We start from the raw sequence: 25,922 nt of genomic DNA, 5'->3' as shown, positions 1-25,922 counted from the left end.
TAAAAAGATTCCATCTGCCGAAGAAAGATAACCCTCTTTGCCTTTATTTTTAAAAACTTCCAGTGCACAGGATTCTACTTACTTCCATACAAACCCAGTTACTAATATGCCTGACTGTCAGCAAGCTCTTTGCCTCCACCCCGGCTCTCTCCCTCATCACACAAATTGTCACTGGCTTTCATCAGATGTAATAAGCCTCCGGGAAGCGCTGCGAGGGAAACGGAGAGCACAGATTGCACAGCGGGGGCTTCTCTCGCGTGTGCAGCACAGCATCGCCCGGGCACTCTCGTGTCCTCCCAAAGCTGAGAAAATCGAGGATGCCAAGCGTATGGAAAGACGCGCTGCTGCTGTCCAAATGGGAAACGCGGGTGGAGAAAATCATTTAGAAAAAGAGGCTGAGGGAAAAGAGAAAATCAAGCCCAATCTCCAACAGCTGCAAACAAGAAGCCCAGGAAACGGTTACCTTGGATGAACTCGGATTTCCTGCTCACAGAAGGCAGGGTCCGGTTGAGTCCCAGGATCCTGTCCAGGTGGAAGGCAAACACCTCGCTCATGTCCAGAGGCTGCTTGAGCAGCCCGCAGGGGCTGGGGCCGCAGGAGGGCCCCGCGGGCTGGCCGGTCCCCTGCAGCACCAGCAGGTGCGCTCTGCTCCTGGGCCAGGCCGGCTGGAGACCCGCCACCGCGCCGTCGGCCAGCAGGCGCATCCGGCCGATGTCTTCTCCGCTCAGCCACGACGGGGCGCTCTCGCTGTAGATCCTGATGTTGCTTCCCTTGGCCCGGGGCAGCTGCACATCTGCGTCCCCACCTTGCGCTCCCAGACCCTGCATCCACCCCCAGGGTCGCTCCCCAGCCTTGGCCAGGTTTCCTCCCCGGACGTGCCCGGGCACTTCAACATCAGCTGCCCTTGCAGCTTCCTGAGGCCGAAGGGACGGTCCGACCAAAGCCCTGGGTCCCGGGGCTTGAGAAGCCACCGCATACTTCTTCCTGCGCTTGGGTTTCACGGTGCCACGGATGCTGGCGGGCTTGCTGCGCTTGGAGCGCAAGGTGATGTACACCACGTTGGGCTGCAGCGTGGTCCCATTGCCCTGGGACTCGGGAGGGGCCAGCGTGCCGTCCAGGGGTATCTCAGGGAAGGGGGCCTCGGCGGTGGCCCGGCTCCAGTGCGGCCCCCTGCGCGCGCGCCCTCCGTGCGGGGCAGAGGCGCGCCCCACCTGGCTCACCAGGAAGCCCAGGTAGATGGCGCAGGCCGTACCCAGCAGGAGGGTCCTCCTGGTCCTGGGGCGCCGGCTGCTCCAGAGTTTCCGCACCCTCGGGACGCACAGGGAGGAGAGGAACCAGTTTATGAGTTGCCCTGGCTTGTCTGGACAGCTCATTTCTGAGCCTCGTCCGCATGCTGCACAGAGTTTAAAGTCTGCCGTTGGCTCCTTCTGGCATGATGCATGGTTTGCTGAACGCAGCTGTCGCCTCCACTCAGGTGTCTAAGTGGTCTCCAGTGGGTCGAGGAGGAAGTTAAGGTCTGCTGATGGAGCCGGGAAGGCTTCTGACACTGGCCACAACAAACCTTCTAAACCCTGCCAGTCTCCCCGAGGAGAAGTCTGGCTAGTTCCTGGGAATGAATGGAAACAGAGCGAACTGAGTCACAGTCTCAAACTCGGTCAGTTCCTCCACAAGAGGAAAGAAAAATACGGAACCGTTTCCTTTCATCACTATCACCACGAAATGATTTTTTTAAGTGAGGTTTAAAAAAAATAGAAACAAGATAGACGTATAGATTTGATATTCAGTTTCAATTAGTGAAAACCAACCACCAAAATCCAAGACTATTTTATAACTTGTAGCTAGAGTCATTTAATTTGATCCTGAAGGAAAAGCATTAAAATTGGACAAATCCAGGCTTTTCGTTTTGAAATTCAAAAATAATTTAAGAAAAGTAACCAAAGGTTTTAGAAATCTGTAGCTATCTTCTATTTATTTTTAAAAGTCCTGCATTAACTAATTGGACAGAAGCACCAAGTATTAACATTCAAATTCAGAAACACGTTCTCTTAATCGTACAGTACAGCCTTTTCTTCATAATATATTCCATTATCTTACTTTAAGGGTTATCATAATATAAAGCTATACATGCCCATGTATCTTGGAAGCAATTACATTTATTCAGTCACACACACGCACACACACACACACACACACACGTAAACACACATCTAACTGCTTTTTATTCCTTTTCTTTTCACCAAAGTCAGCTGAAAGAAGAAAACCAAAAGCCCTCTAGCTCTACTTTTTCACATTATTAAAAAGAAGAACTGGTAAGCAACCTTACTTACACAGCTGGCCCCGTGCTTGGTTCCAGGAAGAATGTAATCCCTGACTCTAATGCAAAGAACTATTAAAGGCTGAGGCATGTAAGTAGAGCATATTTCATGGTCAAGAGTGTTCCACATTTCAAATATTTCAGCTCTGCTTTCAAAGCTCCCTTGAAAATTCCTGATTGCAAAGCAAAACGGGTACTTGTTCACTGGCTGCTGGCAACCCACTTTTAAGATGTGTAAGCGTTTTTTTTTTTTTAATATTGTAAAAAATAAACTTTAATTTTAAATTCTGGGGAAAAAAAGCAAATGCCGTATTTTTCCACTTATTTTTAACTCCTGGGAGCCCTCTAGTGTCCTGTATGGAAACAGACTCAGAAGTGTCAGTCTTTTGGGTGTTACAAAGCATTAGAGAGTGTTCGCTTAGCAGCAGTGAAATAAACACCTCATGTGGTGAATGCATTCACCTCTCTGTCCATCCCAGCCACCGGGGATTAGAGCACCACCGCTGCCAGGGACTTACCTTTCCATCCTGGCTGTGTCCAAAGTAACACTGGCCTCCCACCGCTTCTGAGAAGAGAAGGCCCAGAAGTTCATAAAAAGGCAAGAAAGGGTTAATGCAAATGAGGGAGAAAAAAGAACAGGCCGATAAGAGTGCACATCGGTGGGAAGAGACATTTATAGTGTGCCGTTGCTCGGTGCAACAGTTCAGAAAAAGAAGTTGTGGATTCTCCCTGATTGGAGGTTTCTTTTAAAAACAGGTTAGTGATTGCTTTAGGTGGCTTGCATGTCCGGGCACAAAGGCAGGGGTTGATGACCTCCGGGTCTCACTTAGACTTATTGTTTTTGCTTCTACAACAAATAGAGTCTAGAAGGCACGCAGGCAGGCAGGGGACAGGGAATGTTTTCCCCACAGGAAAAGAAGGTTGTTATAGGGGGGTGAGGGCAGGGAGTGGGAATTAGAGTATGGTGTGTAGTTGTAAAAAGACTATATTTAACAATGTGGAAAAGATCAAGGCTTTGGAATATGTATAGAGGGAAAGGATAAACTTCCAAGTGATCAAATACCAAAAATTATACTAGAACTGTTCCTGTAGCACTCAAACTCAGACGATTCTTCCTAGAAGCACCCATAGATTCTGGCTAAACTGCATGAGAACTTAAGCATCAGATTGATTTCCTTTGTTCTCCAATACTCTTTTTTTAAATTTTATTTTATATTGGAGAATAGTTGATTAACAATGTTGTGTTAGTTTCAGGTATACAGCAAAGTGATTGTTATATATATATGTATCTATTCTTTTTCAAATTCTTTTCCCATTTAGGTTATTACAGAATATTGAGTAGAGTTCCCTGGGCTATACAGTAGGTCCTTGTTGGTTGTCTGTTTTATATATCGTAGTGTGTATATGTTAATCCCAATCTACCAATCTATCCCTCCTACCACCTTCCTCCCTGGTAACCATAAGTTCATTCTCTAAGTCCGTGAGTCCGTTTTGTAAATAAGCTCATTTGTACCATTTTTTTTAGATTCCACATATAAATGATATCATATGATATTTGTCTTCCTCTTTCTGACTTACTTCACTTAGTGTGATAATCTCTAGGTCCATCCATGTTGCTGCAAATGGCATTATTTCATTCTCTTTTATGGCTGAGTAGTATTCTATTGTAAATATGTACCACATCTTCTTTATTCATTCACTGTTGATGGACATTTAGGTTGCTTCCATGTCCTGGCTATTGTAAACAGCACTGCAATGAACATTGGGGTGCATGTATCCTTTCAAACCATGATTTCCTCTGGATATATGCCCAGGAGTGGGATTGCTGGATCATATGGTAGCAATACTCTTAAAACACACTTCCATGAGCCCAGAATTATTTTCTAGATAGTAAATATTAACTTTTTGAAAGGAAACTATAACCAAGCCAGTTTGTAAAACTATCTTGTTATTTTCAGTATTCAGAAGAATAACTGACCTGAACTCTTTAAAAAGTAAAAGTAAGTCTTTGGCAAGTCCAGGTTCTACTAAGCAGAAGACTCTGCTAGCTGTTTCCAAAGCAGGTTTTTTTAGTGGCAAAATGCTTGGGAAGTAGATAAGAGTTGTCTGACCTAGTAAACTTGGTTGACTCCTCCTCTCGCCCCCAAAATGTTTGTCCCTGACACCTATTGAACTTCTTGGAGGCCCTTCTCCCAGCCCTGGCATCTGACAGGGAGTCACCACTGCAGCAGGGGAAGGTCTCTGGTAGAATTAGGAACCAGTTCATGGAATCATGGATGTAGCTAATATACTGATATTACAAATACACTGGATAAACAGGGCTCAGCAGAGAGAATCAGAAAACAATTTGAATCATTCTTCCCACTGCCTATTCAAACCCACTCTGGGCACTAGTAGCCCTTTTCAACTCCTTTGGATAAAAATTCAGGCGTAGTTTCTGTAGTCCGACTTTTTAAAATTTCTCCATCCTTTGAGCCGCAGGCACACACATACACACACAAAAACGAATCAAAAGTTAGATTCTATGTAGTAATCAAGATGTTCACATTTCTTTTATGTTTACAGCCTTTCCCCTCTCGGGCAGCTTGCTGTTCCTCAAAAAAGTATGGCCAAAATCTACTGAACAGGGTGAAAGGAAATCCACTTGGGATTGTTTTTTTCTGTCTAGACTACCCATTCCTCATCCTCCCACCCACCCGCTTGGCTTTGAGTTTGGCTCTGGCTGTTCCAGAGGTGAAAGGTGGTGGGAAGAGAGAGGAAACAGCAAAAATGTCCTTGCTGCCCTCTGACGTTGTGAATTGGCATGCCGGCTCTCGGGGCTGGGCAGGTGCGTGAATCTGACCCTCTAGGGGGGAAGGTGCAGTCACTTTGAAGATCATGGCCTCTCTGGCTGGCTGTCGATGTCTGCTCAGCCCCTTGGAATCTGGCAGCCCACTATTCTGCGGAGATCACCTTGTTTCTTCAGGCCCTTCTCTTGGAAAGCATTTGAGATGACCAGCAGGCTGGCTTTCTCACTTGGGCCTGTATGTATCGCCCACAAATGGTCCAACAGACACAGTCACATCCTCTGCCTCAGCAACCTCAGGTTCCCCAAGACAGCAGCCGCCTTCCCAGGCACAAGATCCCACACCACACTTTGGAATGTGCAACCATTCCCATCTGTTGCTCAAGGTCACGGCTGAAACTGAACAGAAAGGTATTTTCTCCTGTCAGGTGTCATGGGGCTCCAGAGCGAAGTTCCATTCAGTTTTAGAAAAATAAGCCTGAATTCCTTGAGTGAGTCACGGTTTGAAAATTTGTTGTCACGATATAATATTCACATACACCACGTGAGGACACATAGAACACTCAAAATATTTGTTACTGCTCTGAATATTATTAGCTCAGAGAGACTGATACGATAATATTACCTCATACCTAAAGTATTCTCTCTCCATTAAAAAATAAATCTATGAGCAAAACAAAGTGGAAGGGTAGACAATAAGACAATGGTGTGGCCCATTAAAATAACCCGGGAATTTTTTATATCTTTATGGAGAAGTAACACGGGTTTGTAGCAATGTTCCATTTCTTTTATTTATTTATTTATTTATTTTTTGGCCATGCCATGCAGCTTGCGGGATCTTAGTTCCCTGACCAGGGATTGAACCTGGGCCCCTGCAGTGAAAGAGCTGAGTCTTAACCACTGGACCACCAGGGAACTCCCTAATGTTCTATTTCTTGACCTAGATGATATTTATTTGGGAATACTTCCTTGGCTATCCATTTACTATTTGTGCACTTTTCCGTATATATCTTATCCTTTAATAAAACTGAAAGAGGTGGTGGGTAAACAAATATTCATTTATATTCTTTATATCGTGGATATAGCTATTATACCCCCATACAGAAAGGGAGTGAGAGAGTAATAATGTTTTACATCTTTTTTTATTTACAATGAAGAGGTCCTGATACTTTCATCATTCAAGAATTAAATTAAAAACTTGAAGAACAATGAAATCACTGAAAATTTGAAAAATAGATGCCTAGGTCCCATCCAGCTCCCCAGAGATTCTCCTTTAATTGCTGTGAGGAGGGGCCCAGAAATCCATAGTTTGAAAAATGTCCAATGTGCAGGGTTATAATTCACTCTTCTAAAGGTTAAATGGCTAGTTCCAGAGGCAGATTAATAGCTTTTCACAGTCAAGTGATACTCATTAGGTTTTACTGTTTTACAGGGAAATAATCTTTAAATCCTTCAGGTCTTCCAAGGGAAAGATCCACGTGTGGAAAGGCTGTTTCTCCTTCAACCTGGGAGAAGTCCAGGACCAGGGCCAACAGTAGGAAGGAATCTCCTTTCCCCACATCTGTCAGGTGTACTGTTTGCTGCTGCCGTGAGAACAAGCTCACCCACCAGAGGGATAGGTAAGTGCTCCAGTCACTGAAGGGCTAAGTGTTAAGCTTTTCCTTGCTATGGTTGACCCAGACTTGTTACATAGACTATAGACCCACAGATGGATACTCTATCCCTGGTCTGTGCTGTCCAGACCCTCCCCCAGGGTCCCTAACACTTGCCCACCATCCTCCTGACCTGTAGGACCGACCCACAGCTCTCTTAGAACCATAATCCTGGCTTTAGCCTCGGTTCTTGGGTCTGCCCTCTGTCCTGCTTGTCATGAGAAATTTGCTAGTACTTTTGCTACCCATCCTAACAGCAGGCCTGGGCGGGACCAAGCTGGCCTGATCTGTTGCTGAAACACTCTTAGCCTGATAAGCTTTGAAATGTTGTTACAAAGGGGTTTAATTGGTACCAAGAAGTTGGTGGTTCCTTCCGTAGTGCTTAGATCTGTCTTTAAAACCTTAGAAAGAAGTTACAGGTTTTGTGTTATGTGTTGTAGAAATACGGGCACTTTTATCTGACACTGATGGTCACTGCTAAGGACACTTCTCCTATGGACCCATGCCACCACACCTAGTCTCAACAGGAGAAGCACTTTCAAAGAAAACCCCATGTCTTCTCAAAGCTAGACTTACCCATCTATGAAGTGATGCTGAGTGTCCTAGGTCCATCTCTCACGTGCGACCAAGAGAGCACCAATAGGCCTATTTCTAGGGGATGAACAGGCTGGCCTTTCACTGCATTGGGTCTCCTCCCCTCTGTCTACTCTTATATCTGGTGAAGAGTAACCTTGCCTTTTCCCGGTGTAGAAATCTCCCACAACAATCCCTTTAGCCTCATCTCCCTAGGAATGTTGCTTCCATTTATTTAAAGTTGTGTTTGTGTTAGGATGGTCCCACCACGTGCCCAGAAACTGAGCAATGTTTCCAGAAACACAGCATAGTATAGGAAACAGGTAAAATATATGACAGTCAAGTTGACACATGTCGGAAGCAACAGATATTCGTAGGGTTGTCATTTCACTTCTAGATAATTAGATGGTCTATGCATGTGAAAATAATCAGCATTTGTTTTATAATTCTAAAACCCAAGAACACACAGACTCATTGTGGAGTACAGAAAAAGTAGGTTAAGTCTGAGGTAAGTTCCTTCTAAAAGCCCCAGACAGTCTAGACAACTAAGCTTCTCTGTTTCAGCCGTGGATACTGAAGGCCTCAATTCTCTGTTTCCAACCCACACTCCCAGGGAAGCCAGGACAGACAGACACGCTGGCCCTGGGTCGTTCTTGTCTTAGGACAGGATGCCCCAAGCAGCAGTGGTTTTCAGCCTGTGTGGAAGGATGAAGATGGGATAAAGCACTCTCGATCCTTAGGCTCCTTGCAGGAAACTAGTGCAGAGGACGGATCTCTCCTCTCCTCCCCTAAAGCAAGTTGGTGTCAAAGAAATAAGCTGCTGGGGGAGTACAAGTAAAGGAAGGAAAGCCCCCTGGCAATCTTAGATTAAACTGGGCACATTAGAAATGGAGCTATAAATAAACACCTTAAAAGTACAGGAAGAGAAGACAGAGAGAAACCTGGGGTTGTTTTTACACTTGTATCTCGTTTTGAGACTCAGTTGTGTTTCCCACGATGGTTCAGACATGTGTGGTACATCTGATAAATTGTTGGGCTCTGAAAACCACACACACACGGTTATAAATTGATACAGAAGCTGGATTAGAAAAGACAGAATATGTTAGTGTCATGTATCTGGCCCGTCCACCCTATGCATTCAAGCCCCAGGAAAGAACTACAGGCAAACCTTGATGGAACGATGTTCATGTTTTATTCTGAGACACCGAGGCCCTAGCAGTACACGCTGGCTTCCAGGCAGGAAATGGGGTGCAAGGTCAGGGAAGAGCCCATCCTCCCTGTCCCACTTCCAGACGTTGGCAGTTTGCCGGTTGGCAGCTGAGAATCCCTACACCAGTGGTTTTCAAACTCTGGCCTTGGACCAGCAGTATCAGCTCCACCTGGGAATTTATTAGAAATGCAACCCTTCAACCTCACTCCAGATCTGCTAAATTAGAAATTCTGGAGGAGAGGACTTGTAATCTGTATGGGAACGAGCCCTCCAGTTATCTGATGCATGCTTAGGCTTGAGACCCATTGCCCTGGTGGACAAACCCAAAAACTAATAGGGCAGGGCTTCCCTGGTGGCGCAGTGGTTGAGAGTCCACCTGCCGATGCAGGGGACATGGGTTCGTGCCCCGGTCCGGGAAGATCCCACATGCCGTAGAGCGGCTGGGCCTGTGAGCCATGGCCGCTGAGCCTGTGCGTCCGGAGCCTGTGCTCCACAACGGGAGAGGCCACAGCAGTGAGAGGCCCGCATACCGAAAAAAAAAAAAAAAAAAAAAGAATGGGGCAGGCCAGGAAGAAGAGAGGAAAATGCCAAAAGAGGAAGGATAAAGTAAAAAGTTCAGAAGACTCAAAACCACATTATGTGAGGCCGCTCTGTACCTTTTCTCCCTTTATGCATAGTGTTCTATTTCCTCCTAGACATTGCATCCATTGGATTAGAACACACAGAGAACAGGTTACATCACAAACTCAGCCATTCGCCTTCACCACCCAGCCCTACGATTCGAGCCCCTTGCTCAAAGCAAGGTCATAACCTGTAAATACTGGGAAAAGAAGAAATTTGAGAGAGACTGCCATTCACAATCATGGAATGAAAACCAGGAGCCCCCTCATGGCTGGTTGTGGAGGAAAATCACAGAAAGAAATCAGATCCTCTACAGGCCAGCACCAGTTCTGCATCCATAAAGATACCTTTTACAGTAAAATCACAGTGGTTTCCAAAAGGCAGTCCTCAGGTTCCCATGGCCACATGTAATGTGTATCGTAGCCAAAAATTATAAGCCAAAGAACTTTGGTAAGAAGCTTGGAATGGGTTCTGCAATTAAAAAGGTGAACAGATACAAAGCACTGTACACGTAGAAGAAAATCAATTATTTTTATAAGAATGAACATGTTGCTTCTCTAAATATAACACACCCCAATTATTTCCCTACAGGAAATAACCAATGCTTTGGTTCAAAAGGCACATTATTTTGCAGGTCTTTGGAGTATGAAGACAACCTTGACTGAGGTCATCACCAGCTCAAAGGCAATGCTCTTTGCTTTACCTTTGCACTAATTACTTAGGATATAGAAACAGCCAGGCAACAGAGCTGATGACAGTAAACCTGCATTTAAACTCAGTGGAGCTGAGGAACTTATAAACAAAATATTCTTAGCGAGGTGCTTTTGGCAGGTGCTGTGGACTGAATGTTGTCTCTCCTCAAAATTCACATATTGAAACTCTAGTGGCCAATGTGATGGTGTTTTGAGATGAGGCCTTCGAGAGGTTGTGAGATCATGAAGGTGATGCGCTTGTGGTGGAATTAGTGCCCTTGTAAGAAGAGACAGAAGAGCATGCCTTTTCTCTCTCTGCTCTGGGCCGGGTGAGGATACAGCAAGAAGACAGCCACCTGCCAACCAGGGCGAGGGCTCTCAACCAGAGCCTGGCCACATTGGCACCCCGATCTCAGCCTTCCAGCCTCCAGAACAGTGAGAAATAAATGTTTGTTGTTTTAACCACTCAGTCTATGGTAATTTCTTATAGTAGCCTGGACTAAGACACCAAGAAAGTTCATTTTGCTCAATTTCCTCATCTGCAAAACTGAGGTTATTGTATCTAGTTCAAGTGTTGTTCTAACAATTAAATTATGTGCTATATGTACGTAAAGCACTTGGCACAGTGCTTGATCCACAGAAGTCATGGCTTATTCACCTGCTCTCTTTTTCTTGCAAGGATGACGCGGATGACTGAGCTTTCTCTAAGGAGACTATAAGAAAACACCAGTGGGTAAAACATTGATCAGCACTTCGTTTCAGGTTCAAGAAACAGTCATCGATCTTACTGAATTACTAATCCAGCAAATTATCCAGAATTTGATTCACTATTTCCTTCTATACTTAGCAAAGGACTTAAAAGATAATCAGGTACATTCTGCTGGCTACTTTGGATTCAAACCTTCAGTGATTTTTGCCTTTATTTAAAATTAGTCTATGGTAATCGCTGGGAGGCTACAGTCAGGAGATCTTTAGCAATGTAACTGACATCACGGGGCGTTTGTCATGCAAGGTATTACGTGTGGATCACACTGGGAAGGACTTCCCCTTGGGTGGTTTGACATCTTCCAGCTGGTTAGACCTCCAGAACAATATTACCAGAACAATAATGACTGATGACAATAGAAGTATAATACTTTAATATTGGTTTTACTTTTCTTAATAATAGCACCTCATAGGGTTGGTGTGAGGATTAGATGAATTAATAAATAAAAGCCCTTAGCATACCAAAAAGAAGTTAACTCAGTCATTACCAGGACACTGTGGTGGGGGAAAATAGACCTTAGAAATGTTTACTTATCATGGCCAGAAAGAGATTCAGAGTTGACCACTGCCTTTTGCTCACAGCTCAGGGGAGGCGTCACCGAGTTGTTGGACGGTTTTAGATGGTCCTTCACCAGGCAGGTATCTCCCTCCTTGTAAGGGGTTATCAGAGCTTGAGGTGTCTGTTGCCATATCTTTAGACTCCTCCATTAGTCTTTTTGGTTTTTTCATTTAAAATATCCTTGCAGCAAGTACTTTGTGACAGGCACTGTCGAGTCCCTTTGGACGTAGCTGTGGAGAAGAGGGTTGCTCTTCTTCTCGGATCTCGCCGTCAAGGGGAGTTTGGGATCCCATCTTCCAGGCCAGACTCCCCAAGAGATTTCAGCTCTGTCTGTTCTCCACCCTCTTCCCCAGCCACCACCTTAGGAGCTGCCCAGACATAATGTCTGGTTTCAGACCCAAATTCTTCCCATCCTGTCTGGTCTCAACACACTTAAGCAGATACCTCCTACACACAGCCTCAAATATGACAGTTCTAATCAGGCCAAATTTGCCATTTGCCAAGTGGCAGAACTAGACTGCTTTGATTAGTTTTATAGATTATTCATTTTAGTTTGATGAAGAATTCAACTACCAATCTGTCATAAGTTTCAAACCAAACCAAAGCTTATTTTCACTTATTCACTTATTGGACCTTGGAAAAAAAGACATTGTCCTTTTCTTTAAGAAAAAAAAATCCTTTAAAATTAGTCAAATTTTAGCTAACAGGTGAATAACTTTCCCCCTAGAATATATTAATTTTTAAATAAATTTTAAAACATTTAAAAGATGAGTATGGAACTTCAACAGCTGAAGCTTTTAACTGTCTGAGAAGCTTAGTGAATCTAAGTTCATCACTAAACATTTTATCACTTTTCTAAGTTTTCCACAGAGAGCACAATTCAAGAATAAAATGTGTAACTTCTGCTTCAGCATTATGTCAGAGGCCATTACTCTCAAAGACCTTTGTACTTTAAACCTAGACTGAGGACAAATAAGGAAAAACATATAACCACAGTTTGCAAGTTCTCTAAAAAGAAACAATTCTCAAATTTAAATTTTCCACAAAAGAATATCAGTTTATATGAGATGACTATCAGAAATCACCAATATTCAAAAGAAAAAAAAAGAAATTTTAGAATTAGAATCCAAATATAAATTTAGTATATACTATATAAATAATGTTTAAGAGACAACAAAGTGAGCATGCAATAAGAGGGGATTAAAAATGATTGAGCAGATATTTAAAAGAAATTTTAAAGTAACGTTTAGAAACGATAATAGAAATTAAAATTCAATGGATACAATTTTGAGCCCTGAGCCCAACATTGTAGCTTATATTGAATGAAATCTTCTACCAAAATTAACTTTAAAAGTTGTAAACACATATAAGCAATCCTTTGAAGGCCTTGGAGAGCCAGCAGAAGTGGTTTGCAGCAGCTGGAATCCCTAGAAAGGGATACACACAGGGGACTCGAGTCACCTCAGAAGTCTCCCGTGGGCATCTTCCAACTCGTGGCCAGGGCAACAAGGGCCCGAGAAGAAGGCAGGGGTCTCACAGGCTGAGACACACATGGGGTCCACGAAGCCAGAGGCACTGGGTTTGAGGAGAGAGGATCGGCACAGAGGGTGACCCCAAGTCTGCATTCACCTTTCCCTCACATGGCTGGGCACGTGGCTGGGCAACCTTGGGCTGTGAGTGTGCAGAGCAGGCCTGAAGAAGTGCAGGAAGCATCACCCATCCTCGGGGTCAAAGCTAAGGGCCAGGTGCTCCATGGGGTCCACCAGGGGCTGTGAACTGGAGGTCAGGAAAAGTAGAAGCAGTGCTGTTGGCACCCCTCCCCTGCCCATGGCCCAGAAACACCACCAGGCTTTGGAGGGTGACCTCCATCCAGGGGGCAAGGTGCTGATGTGAAGCTGGGGCTAGCACATCCACCCGGCCCCCGCAAAGGGCAGTGTAAGTGAAGGGCACCTGGGCTCAAGCTCCTTTGGGTCCATGGCACATCTCCCTGGGCATAGAGCCTGGGTTAGGAGAGGCCCGTTTCTCCAGCAATAGTCCGGAGCTACGCTGACAGAAGCACTGAATTCTCTCCCTCACAAGAGAGGACCTTTTTGATCTTTCCTGCACTCCTTTCTGCCAGATGAGTCCGTTGTCACCTCCTCTCTCTCCTTGATTTATTCTTCCTCTGTACGTCAATCCCTCTGTTTATTTCCAATACTCTACTTATTCCATGGTGTTGTAATTTGTCATTGGTGCCATGCTTTTTTTTTGTTTCCAGGCAGCAGGAAACCTAAAAACCCAATTCAAGCACCCACAAAAAGAAATCGTCTTGGCTGGTGTCACTGGAACAGTCAGGGATAGAACTGGCCTCATTGTCACTGGATCACATCTGGCTATGATTCTCTTCACTCTTTTGGCTGTGCCCTTGTCAATGGCTGACTTCCTCAGGCTGATCCCCAGGTGGGTGGCTTCCTGAAGCCACAGACTCTACGTGACCCCTCTTTCACCTCTAGGAGAAAAAAAAATTATAAGCATCTCACAGCCACCAAACAAGATTTCTGAGCTTCGTGCAGAAGCCAATCCCTATAGATGAAAGAGTGTCATATAAGTTTACACTTTGGTTACCCGCTCACTGCTGAACCAATAACTATAGTAAATGACTTTGAATTATCCCTGGAGCTGCGTGTGATATTAATCCCATACAAATCCTTAACCTCCTGACTGCTACACGGTGGGAAACACTTAGAATGGTGTTGGGTAGACGAATAAAGCATCGTTATAATCACAGTAGGTTTCTTTTCTACTGTCCCCATAAAACCATAAGAACCTGTAAGAAAGGGAGAGTCCTGACATACCTCTGTGCCTTCAGATCCTACTCATGGATGACATACGATCAGGATTCTACAGATTCAGATTCATTCACCTGAATAAATGGGCAAATAAAATAATAGTTGATTCTCCTCAAAAATATATTTGTCAACCATTCCTGTAATTCTTTTTTTTTTTTTAAGTCTAGTCTTTTGAATTTATTTTATTTTTGGCTGCATTGGGTCTTCGTTGCCGCATGCATGCTTTCTCCAGTTGTGGCGAGAGGGGGCTACTCTTCCTTGTGGTGCACGGGCTTCTCATTGCAGTGGCTTCCCTTGTTGTGGAGCACAGGCTCTAGGCATGTGGGCTCCAGTAGTTGTGGCACGTGGGCTCAGTAGTTGTGGCTCGTGGGCTGTAGAGCACAGGCTCAGTAGTTGTGGCTCACGGGCTTAGTTGCTCCGCGGCATGTTGGATCTTCCCGAACCAGGGTTCAAACCCATGTCTCCTGCATCGGCAGGCGGATTCTTAACCACTGTGCCACCAGGGAAGCCCCCATTCCTGTAATTCTTAAAGCATATTGTAGTTGCAATAATATCCGTACAACACCTCATTTTTCAACCCCACCCTGCATGGTTGTAAGATTTACCTATTGCTTTTTTGTGGTTCTTTCACTTGATTTCAACACATTACTGATTATATTTAGAGCTGCTATTAATACAGACTTCAATTGCTGTCCTGTTTTTCCCCTTGAGCAGTGAAGCAGTTGCCATGGAAACAGAATCCAATACCTCTCTCTAGAGCTTCACATCAAGCAATTTGATGAGAGGAACTCACACACCACCTCCTACCTCTATTTTGTAAGTCTGAAGATCTATTACCTCCAAAAGATGCAAGTCATCACAGGGGTGAGGCACCTTTGATGAAGTGTGGGTTTGACAGCTTGTCCAAAAAGATGTATCAGAGCTCTCATCTGGAAATAATTCCCTAATCAGACTTAGAGAAAGTTATTAACGCTTGAATTGACAAAAAAAATTCCAAGTCACAAGGTAGATTTTATTTATAGGTTGGAAGAAGGATCATTTTAATTGACAGCATGCAATCAGCACAAAGTCACAGACTCATAACCACATTACCTGCTGATTATGTGGTGGAGGCATCATTCCCCCTAACTCCACCTACGCAAAAAGTGAGTTTTGAAATCTAATCTAGGTGGGCTGATGGGAGAGGGGAGAGTAAGGCCCCAAGCCTCTCTGGGAGGGGCAGCTCCTCTCAGCCAAAGGCGAGGGCAATTCTCTGGAGGAAGCTGTAGTAGTTCTAAGCTTGAGCTCCTCTATTCTGAGCCACTGGGGGAGGGCACATTGGCTACGGGAACTCTGTGGGGAACCAGCAGCCTCAGCTACTGAGTAGAAATGATTGATCACCAAGTCCTAAACTCTCAGCTGGAACAAATTTTCCAAGACCAAGTTTTGACCTTGTCAGAACTCCAGAATCTTTTACTTGGTACCTGGATGCACTATGATGGAATTTTCTATCCTGTCCTGAGGTGTTTGCACAGTCTACCTCTGTGGGTGTATCTCTGAGGGTAACCTGGGTTAACCCAAGGATGTGGTTTGGAGAAAACCAGGATGAGGTGCATACAGGGGACAAAGAGGCAGCAGGGGAAAGATCACAACACTAGAGCCTATTGTACCATCAGGGACATAAAGCATAGGGATCTAAGCAAAGCAAGTAGCCAGTGGACAAGCCACAGCCAAGTCATCATAGGGGTATTGACTCTTAGATACTGGCAGCTAACAGCAAGCTCATGGATGAGACACAAAGCCTAAAAGGTACATGTACAGACCAGAACAGGATCAATAGACAGAGATCAGTACCAGAAAAGGAGAAAAGGCAGAAGATGAGGCTGGTCTGTAAGAAAACAGACAGGATCCCATCCTGATTCTGTGGTGAAATCCCAGTAGATTTTGTTGTGGGATCTTTTCCTTAGTGCAATGATTTTATATTTGTTTTCTTTTTGATTATCTGCTTGCTTGGTTTATAATCCTGAACTTATCAAAATGAGACCTTAAAGATGACACAGTGTATTTGTTCTTGGTCTATGTTTTCTCTGTCTCAAGGAAAAGGAAGATGATCCATGAGCTGGATCAAGACTGATTCTCCCAAGTGCCTTGGTTGTCACGGTTTTGTTCTTTGCTGTGTTACCCTTTGCCCTCATCCTAAACCCATCCCAGTGTTCCCAAGGAACATTCAATTCCCATCACTTTTCTAGGAGACGAGGAGGTCAATATTCTTAGTGGAGTGTATTCTACATACCACCAGATTTGGAAATATTTTTTGTCCAGACTTGCACAGGGTCCCCAGCTCTGATACTGCACAACAAAGCCAGACCACACTTGACCCATGTCTACCCAGGGCTCAGGGGCATTCAGGGTTGCCGGGTTCTCTGCAGGTACTAGTTGTGGCTGTTGTCTTTCCTTCTTCATACTAAGCCTGTTTCCAAGGGACTGGATAGAGATCATGCTCTTACTTGATCTGCTTTGGACAAAATTCCTGACCTGCTCCTACTCTACCTCTTACTTGTTTGCTCTGTACAACTTAAACCCCGCCCTTCACGCCTGCCCCCACTGCTTCACTCTGTCCATCTTCCTTCTCCCCTGTTCTTGTTTTAACAATCCTACTGTACTCCCTACTGCTCCTCCATTCTAGGATGGCTAGGACGGCCAGGCTAGATAGACTGAGAGGGTATCATGTCCCAGGAGAGCTCAGAGCAAGGCCAAGGCCATTGTAAAGACACTGACTTTTACCCTAGGGAAGTAGAGAGCCGTGGAGGGTTTTCAGTTGAGAAGTGGATGCGGTCTAAAAATGACTGAAAAGCATCACTCTGATTGTTGTTTCAGGAACAGATTGTGGTGGGGGTGGATCTGTAGACAATCAAAATAACTCTGATTGGGACGATGGAGCCCTGATACACAGTAGTCACAGGAGAGGTGGTAAGATGAGGTCAGATCCAGATGTATATTTTAAAAGGCAAGGTAAAAGGATTTCCTAGAGTTTCGAATCTAGGATATGAGAGAATGAACAGAGCAAGGCTGACTCCACAGGTTTTACTCTGAGCAATTTTTTAAACACTCACATATTATTTCAGGGAATCACAACTATGTCAGACATTATTCTAAGCCCTTGGTCAATCACAGCTCATGTAATCCTCGGAACAACCCTATGATATAAATGTTATTAGCATCCCCATTTTATGGACAAGGAACTTGATGTATAGATCGCTTAAATGACATGTGAATGTAATTGCCATTAGCTGAGAGGGATTGTCTAGGAGGTGAACACATTGGAGCAATATGAGGAGTTTGCTTTTCTACTTTTCAAGATCTAGAGAACACTAACTACCCACCTGTCTAGGCTCAGTCCACCTGTGCTTTCATGGTACACACGTCTTACCTGCAAGTGTTTTATTAGGTACTGCAGGTTGGCACCAGGGCTCCCACAGCTTGGTCTAACTCTGGAAATAGCAGTATGATGGGAAATGTTTCCCAGTCCCTTGGAGGGGAGAGTAAGATTTTCTGAGTATTTGCTCATTTCTGTGTAAATATTCAAATTCAATTCCAAACAATATAATTTTATTGAATATGGAGTTTGAGAGAGATGTACACAGTCTCCCATCAGCTGCACCTTACCACTAACTGGAGCCTTTATGATAATTTTAAAGGGTTAGTGAATATCTGTCTACCTATCTATCTACCTATCTACCTAGTATTTGGGGCCCCTAAATGAGGAGGAGAATTTATGGTTGGAGACATGGCCAAAGTAGATGGGAAAAGTAATTTAGACTTGAACTAGAGGTTGAAGTATGGATGATAAAGCAAGAATAGACAGAATAAATCCAAGGATGTGGAATTATGAAGGGACTACATAACTATAGGAGAGCTCAGTGGTTGAAATAACTGATTTTTGGCTGATGGCACCAGGGTCCAGGGCAGAGATGACCAGGATGTAAACATGAGGGGACTCCAAGGCAGGTCGGCCAATCAGGAGTCTCTGGAGTAGGTAAAGGAAGAAACTCAGTCAGTGTAGAGAAGAGGCATCACAGGACCCCAAGAGCAGGCAAGAGCAGACATACTCAAGCTTGGTGTTTGCCAAATGACCACTTCTACAAACTGTCTGCTTCTGAATCTCCAGGAGTTCATTTCAAAAAATATTTTTGATACAGTGTATCTGGGTTGAGTCAAGGAACTATGTGCTTCTTAAAAGCTTCCTAAGTCATTTATAGATAATATCAGGTTTGGAAACGTGGTAAGTACCAAAGACAGAAGGAGTCAGGATATCAAGGAATCCCAAGAGCCAATAAAAGTCACCTAATTATGAGATTAGAGTTTAGGGCCAGGACAGCAATGCCTGAAAGGAATAAGACCCAGATAACAAGATAACACAGTAGCCAAGTAGCAGGATACATAAGTAGGAGCTGATGCTGAGACCTGGACACCAGGACCACGTGAGGCATCCTCAGCAAGGGTTCACAAGGGTCCCAAATGTGTCACCAGGACTTTTTTAACTTCTTGGCAATGGGCCCAAGAGAAAAATGTATTCAGGGAAGTGACATGATCATTTCACTTTCACAGTAAGATGGTGGGCAGAGTGCAAAGAAACAAGACTAGAAGAAAACTAACCAAGGGGGAAATCAAACAAAAGATGATGAAGGCGTGAACAATGGCTATGACCATAGGGATGGAAGAGTCAGGTTGGTTTTAGAGACATTTCAGAGTTAGAACTGCCATAGGATATCTGATTGGATATGGAGGGGGAGGGATAGGGAGAAATGGAGGATAATTCTCACATTTCTGGATAAAGGGAGAGGAGGAATGGGGAGAAATGGAAGAGGATGCCCCCACCTCCAACTAGGGTGATCTGGTAAACAGCATGCTGCAGGGAGATAAGCACCTAAGAAGAAAAACAGAGATGAGATCAGGACTCTTGGTGGCGAATAAGAGAAAATAACTCAACTGGCTCAGACAAAAAATGGCTTTTCTTGTTGCATAGAATCAAAGAAATGCTTGAACCAGCAACGATGTAGTGAACTGTGGTAGCTACTGTGCTGTCTTCTCAGAATGTATTTTCATATCCTTTCTAATCACAGTCTCCAGGTTTTGAGTACAGCTACCTCTGACACACTCACAGACACAGGAGCAGTGGATGAGTGAGGACTGGCCAGTCAGAGTGCCCCACACTTTTGGCCAGAGTGACCAACTCAGAGGTGGTCATAAGACCTGAGCTTGCCAATCAGTCTCAATTCATGAGGCTTCTCAAGCAAAGCCCGCAGAGACTTTTCTCCTGAAGCTGTTGTCTTCAGGGTAATGTTTAGGCAGGATGAATAATTGGAGCAGCCTGCAACCCCCTTCCTCAGCAACCTAGAAAAGAGTCTAATTGCGTGAAGTTCAGTTGAGACCAACTCAAAAGCTGAGAGAAGAGGAGGTGAAAGATGGACAGTGTGAATTCCAGGCATAAGTAGAGGCCGGGGTAATGCAGTATTTCTTTGATCATATTAGCTATTTCAATATCCTTCCCAATCATATGAGGAAATTAATTCTTTTTTCTCTCTTTGGCTAGTTAGCAAAGGGTCTCTGGAATCTAAAGTATTAGGTTCTCCATGAATACCTGCTGAAAGGCCAGAGCTACAACAACTGGGCCTCAGGAAAAACTCTATTTGGGGACTGGATTGTCAGCAGAATCTGGTCCACCTTTCATCTGCACCTCTCTCTGGATGCTGGTGTCATTCTCTCCCACTACAGACTACTTTCATTTACATCATTGGCCATGTGGCCACCACACAACTCCCTAGGTTTATTCTTCATAGGTTCTGTCTCTATTTTTGAACTTGGTTCTATCTCTGTATTTGAACTTGAACCAGCAGAGAGTAAAAGGCAGGCAGTTTTACTCTCTGCCTTTTACTCTCTTTACTTCCAAGTTCAAAATTTTTAAGGGAGGATTCTGATTGACTTGCTTCATGTCATGTCATAGATCAAGCAATCGCCGCAAGGATATTGCAATCCTATAGCTGGCTTAGGTTGGGCCAGGATGACATCCCTGAGCCAATCAAATGAGGCCAGCAGAGCAGACTCACGTAAGAAAACAGCCATGCTCGTGGAAACCACAAAATTAAAAGAGGGAGAGGAATAATTCCAAGAAGAACAGTACAATTCCCGGAAGAAGGGCAAACATAGCCATAGGTGTCCCTTACTGAAAGGATAATGTTTTAAATATGTTGACTCTGAAGACCCATGGAGGGTGAGAAGGAGGTATGGATGGTCAACATTATTACTCAGGTCTGTAAGAGACAATTTATGCATGTAATTGATTCTGATGAAACAGGTCGTCTCAGACTAAACTTCAAATTTAAACTGTAGACTGGGTGTAATTTTACCCCAAGATTACCTAGAACTCTAGTTTCAAAACAATTTTGCTCACTCTCAAATGGTTATGGGCTTTAGTAGAGTGGACATTGTATAGTAAGAGAGAAGAAATGGGTGTGAGTCACAAAGGGGCAAGACCTCATGAGCAAAAATTCCTGATCTGTGTTTCTCCCCTCTTGAGCAGGAGACAAGATCATGAGCTAGCAGACCCTCGGGACCCCAAGGTTTTTGGTCTGAGCAATTAGAAAAATGGGGTTGCCCTTGACAGAGGAGAGGAAGATTATGAGCAAGGCAGGGGTGGGTAAGTTTGAGTTTTCTCTCAAGACGTTTATGTGGAGAGGTCAAGGAAGCTCTTAGAAACATAGGACTGGGTTTCAGAAGAGCAATCTGGATAGTCTCATAGTTCTGATTGAATTATTTGGTTTTTGTGTGATTTCCTCTGTTTTTAATATTTGACTTTGGGGAGTGGATTTCATGATTTCAACTTATACATTCTATTTAAATTTTGGTGAATGCCCCCTTTTTGTCATTTTTTTTTGAAGTGTAGTTGATTAACATCGTTGTGTTAGTTTCAGGTGTACAGCACAGCGATTCAGTTATATATACATTTATACCTATTCTTTTCAGACTCTTTTCCCATATAGGTTATTACACAATACTGAGTATAGTTCCCTGTGCTATCCAGTGGGTCTGATATCGAGACTTCAGGAATAAATAAGGAACCATCCAAGCAGATTGATGAAGCCTTCAGAGTATGCGAGGAAAACCAGGAGGATGTGATGTTCTGGAAGCCATGTCAGTGAAAAACATCAAAGAGAAGGGAAAATCACTGTGACAGATGCCGCTGAAGGGTCACGGAAATAACGACAAAGAATTAGCCATTGAACTTAGCAGTGTGGCTGACATCAGTGATTTTGACAGTTTCCATGAAGTGATGGGAGCGCAAGGCGAGAGTTCCGCGGGAGCCATGAACGCCAGCAGAGTAGACAGAGATTAAGTGGGACGCTGTCCTGGAGACACAGGATTCCTACAGCACAGCACCTTCGGGCTCTGACTCAGCCAAGTTCATAACGCCTCGTAAGCTACACCCCTCCCCCACGCACAGGGACACCCCCTGAGGGAGATGAGCAGGGCTGGGAGGATACTGATAAACTGAGCGATGTTTGTGTTGTTTCTATTTCATTAAGAGAATCTGAGTGTTAAATAAAGCGTCTGCTTAAATAAGCAGATCACACTAAGCCTTAAATAAAAGTTCATGTTTTTCCTTCCTATCAGCCGGTGGGGAAAAGGACCAAATCAGCTACAGACAAAACTGAAAGAACTACATGTTATCCTCGTGTTGGATTTGTCACCTGTGTTGATAAGTTTTTGACCCTAATTGGATTAAAGTTTCATTATAAGTTTTTTCAGCTTTATGGAGGTATAAATAGAATTGTGCATATTTAAAGTTTGCATTGTGATGAGTTGATACACATACGTTGTGAAATGATCACCACAATCAAGCTAATTAACACATCCATCACCTTCCATGGTTACCTTTCTGTGTGTGGTGAGAATGAATAAGATCTACTCTTTCAGCAAATTTCAAATATACAATATATATATATATATATATATATATATTTTTTTTTTTTTTTTTTTTTTTTTTTTTGCAGTACACGGGACTCTCACTGCTCTGGCCTCTCCCATTGCAGAGCACAGGCTCCGGACACTCAGGCTCAGCAGCCATGGCTCACGGGCCCAGCCGCTCTGCGGCATGTGGGATCCTCCCGGACCGGGGCATGAACCTGTGTCCCCTGCATCGGCAGGCGGACTCTCCACCACTGCGCCACCAGGGAAGCCCCCAGTCCTCATTCTTAACGTATGACCTTATTTTCTACTTCACAGATAATTAGGAAAAAATCAGAAGGGAATGTACATAAGCCTCCAGCACATCTTCCCAACCTCCTGCAGCTGCACCTGTATACTTGTCCCTGTGCATGACCTTCCTGTGCATCCAACAAGGATGCCTCCCTCTGCTCTGCACTAGGATCCCATCTGCTTGCACCCACACAAGGACATTGTTCCAGGAATTCTCTCCTTTCTTTTCCCTGGTGGTCCACCTTCAAAACAGCCCTGGATGATCTTCAATGCCTGGTACCTGCACCGTGATGCAGTCCCCTCACACTGAGTCAGGGATGGACTGTATAACCAGCAGAATTCTGCAGAAGCCCCAGTGTGTGACTTCAGATGCCAGGTCATAAAAGACAATGACACCTCTGTCTTCTCGGAGTTCTCACTGTGGGGAAACCACACCATGTCATGAGGACACTCAAGCAGTCTTCTGATGAGGCCCGTGAAGAGAAACTGAAGTCTCCCCCAAGCAGTGAGGGCCAACGTGCCTGGCCCATAAGCAAGCCTCCTCAGAGGTGGCACCTCCAGCCCGTCCATATCTTCAGATGCCTGGAACCATGGCCAGCATCTCCATGCAGTTTTGGAGGAGACTCTGAGTGAGAACCCCACCCAAGATGCTCCCAAATTCCTGACCCACAGAAACTGTGAGAGAGGACAGATATCCAGTGTCCCCCAAGGCATTGCCTTTGGGATAATTTGTTACACAGCAATAGATAACTAATACATCTCCTGTGATCACAGGACTTGAGCTGCTCCCCATCTTTCCCAGAGGAAAAGCCAGAGTGCCCTGCAGGCCTTACAGGGCCTCTCCCATCCTGTTCACCCCATTTTCACCACCCCAGGTCCACCCACGGTGACCTCCTTCCCCCCTCAGAGCCCTGAGATGGGCCTCAGGGCTTCTGTCCTCACTGTTCCCTCTCCCCTCCCCCCGCAGCCATCCCTCAATGTCTCCCTCTCTGGGAGGCCTTCCCTGATGACCCTTCCAGAAACCCAGCTCCCCACATACACCCACACCCACGTCCACACACATTTGTCTTTCTCCCTCCTTTATTTTTTCCTTAATACATATTACTGTTTAATAGACCACATGTACTGTTTATGATCTGGCTGCCCTCATAGCTGAGAGCTGAGCTGGTATAGGGATTGCTGTCTGTCCCCAGTGTCTATAACACTGTCCAGTTTACTGTACATCCTCCATAAAGATGTCTTGGATGAATGCATGAATGTTAAGGATGCAAAGATGCAAAATTAATAGTACCTTAAAAATGCTTGACATAGGCCTTTGTGATCCGACACCACTTTATAAACCTGCCTCTAAAATTTACCACTAGGTTATATAGCAAATATATGGGTCCTTAGAATCTGCACCTTTTGTTTCATCTTAATTTTCTTCTAAGTTCTCTGTTTTTTAACTTTTATTCCTATTATTATGTCCTCATTCTACACTGCTTCAAAGACTTCATGAAATTAATATAAATAAATGATATTTAGTAAGTAAATAGTGTTAGTGTTCTCCTAAACTCAGAAGAGGTGATTAAAACTATCAATGGTTCAGTACATTAGAGAATTGTAAACATTTTAAGGAATAAAGATCTAATTTTTTGTGAACCCTATTTTTAAAAGTCAGCAAAAGGTAATAGTTTTATTTTTCACTGAGGTAAACTTTATTGTGAAATAGTTTACATGAAAAATAAACTTTGGATCAGGACAGGAACATTTATTTTTAACATTTTGTCTCATCATTTCTCAGTATCACAGCGTATTTTTTCTAATGTCAGGTTATTCTTGGAAATTTTCATTTGCTTTCTGGATATAATAAAACTCTTCTTGAAAATTATTTGTGATAAACTGATTCTTTCTTTTCCAAAGAACCCAGGGAGAGTTCTTTTAAAGACTACAGTGTGTGATTACACTATCTAGTGAATAAGCAGGTTTTTTTCTGCCTTCACACAATTCATAATTTCTCATTACATATAGAATCCTCAAATTTGGGAGCAGGAGAGCACACCCAGTAGGATTCTATAAGATCATTTAGCAACTACTGGAGGGAGGGAGAGTAGCCTAGATTTTGGAAAGCCCTTACAGCCATACTCACCCCAAAAAGTCATAAAATGATAAACATCTGTTCAATGATCAAAATGGGAAATAATTGGTTTTGATTCTAAAGGAAAGAATAAAATAGTTCTTCTCAGGATATGTTTCACTTTGTAAGTACTTCTCTTATTTAGTGAACGGTTGAAAAATACAATCAAATGAAAAAATTATATATAGGTATATACCTTATCATATTTATGTGATTGATATATTTACCTGGCTGAGGAAATAGTGTAATTGCCATAAAATAATCACAAACTTAACACTTTTGTAGATTATTTTAATTTACTTTTGTATTGAAGTATAGCTGATTTACAATGTTTCAGGTATACAGAACAGTAATTCAGATATATATATATATATATATATATATATATATATATATATACATACACACGTATCTGTATATATTCTTTTTCAGATTCTTTTCCATTATAGGGTATTACAAGATACTTAATATATTTCCCTGTGTTATAGAGAAGGTCCTTGCCATTTATCTATTTTATATATAGTAGTGTGTATCTGTTAATCCCAAACTCCTAATTTATCCCTCCCCGCTCCAACTTTATTTTTTAGAACAGCTCTAGATTTACAGAAAAATTAAGCAGACAGGACAGAATTCCCATATACCCTGTCTCTCCTCTCTCACAGTTCCCCTGTTAATAATATCTTGCATTAGTGTGGTACCTTTGATACAATGGATGAACCAATACTGAAACATTTTTATAAGCTGAAGTCTGTAGTTTAGAGTTCACTCTTTAGGTTAGTTCTATGGGTTCTGACAAATGTATAATGCCAAGTACCCACCATTACATTATCATACAGGTAGTTTCACTACCCTTAATTCCCTGTACTTCACACCTTCATTCCTCCCCTGCCCCGCTTGAACTTCTCACAACTACAGATCTTTCTACTGTCTTCATAGTTTTGTTTTGCCCAGAATGTCAGGTAGTTGTAATCATACAGTATGGAGACTTTTCAGATTGGCTTCTTTGACTTAGAAAGATGCATTTAAAGTTCCTTCATGTCTTTTTGTGGTTTTATTCTTTCTTTTATTGGTAAATAATATTCCACTGTATGGATGTATTACAGTTTGCTTATCCACTCACCTATTGAGGGACGTCTTGGTTGCTTACAGTTTTTAGCAATTATGAATAAAGCTGCTAGAAACATTTGTGTAGAGATAAGTTTCCCTTCATTTTTTGTAAATACTTGGAAGGATGATTGCTGGATTATATGGTAAGACTATGTTTATCTTTGTAAGAAACCACCTAACTGTCTTCCAAAGTAACCACACAATTTTGCAATCCCACCTGCAATGAAAGAGAGTTCCTATTGTTCCAAGGTGTCTCCATAATTTGGAATTGTCAGATTTTTGAACTGGAGCTATTCTAGTAGGTTTTGAAGTGTGATTTAATTTGCAAATGTTTTAACTTGTAATTGCCTAGTGATGTGATGTTGAGACTCCTTTCATATGATTATTGGCCATTTTTAAAACTTTTATGAGCTACCTGTTCAGATCTTGAGTCCACTTTTTAAGCTGTGTATTTGGTTTTCTTAC

General features: G+C 43.4%; 1 protein-coding gene and 1 long non-coding RNA gene across 4 annotated transcripts in view; one reads left to right on the top strand and one right to left on the bottom strand.

The window, feature by feature from the left end:
• The window catches only part of GASK1B (golgi associated kinase 1B), a 41,988-nt gene extending 39,521 nt beyond the window's left edge, over positions 1 to 2,467 (bottom strand). The window contains exons 1-2 of one of the 2 annotated variants that reach the window (XM_082610975.1): positions 2,324 to 2,467; positions 464 to 1,606 (exon numbers count right to left, since the gene is read on the bottom strand). In XM_082610975.1, the coding sequence (XP_082467101.1) occupies positions 464 to 1,373 (910 nt within the window). In that variant the 5' untranslated portion in view covers positions 1,374 to 1,606; positions 2,324 to 2,467. The remainder of the gene's footprint in view (positions 1 to 463; positions 1,607 to 2,323) is intronic. The other variant, XM_082610974.1, reaches the window with a different exon arrangement.
• A 182-nt stretch (positions 2,468 to 2,649) lies between these two features.
• On the top strand, positions 2,650 to 15,539 carry LOC309797821. 2 transcript variants are annotated; one of them, XR_014292807.1, is made up of 4 exons: positions 2,650 to 3,070; positions 6,556 to 6,718; positions 13,429 to 13,610; positions 14,714 to 15,539. It is a non-coding gene; the product is annotated as an uncharacterized lncRNA (long non-coding RNA). The 2 variants fall into 2 exon arrangements; XR_014292808.1 differs by having other exon boundaries at positions 6,532 to 6,718.
• Positions 15,540 to 25,922: the final 10,383 nt, after the last annotated feature.

Source organism: Mesoplodon mirus, assembly GCF_964341445.2.
Source record: "Mesoplodon mirus genome assembly, chromosome: 2".
NCBI lineage: Eukaryota > Metazoa > Chordata > Mammalia > Artiodactyla > Ziphiidae > Mesoplodon > Mesoplodon mirus.
This window is presented reverse-complemented; position numbering and strand designations above follow the sequence as displayed.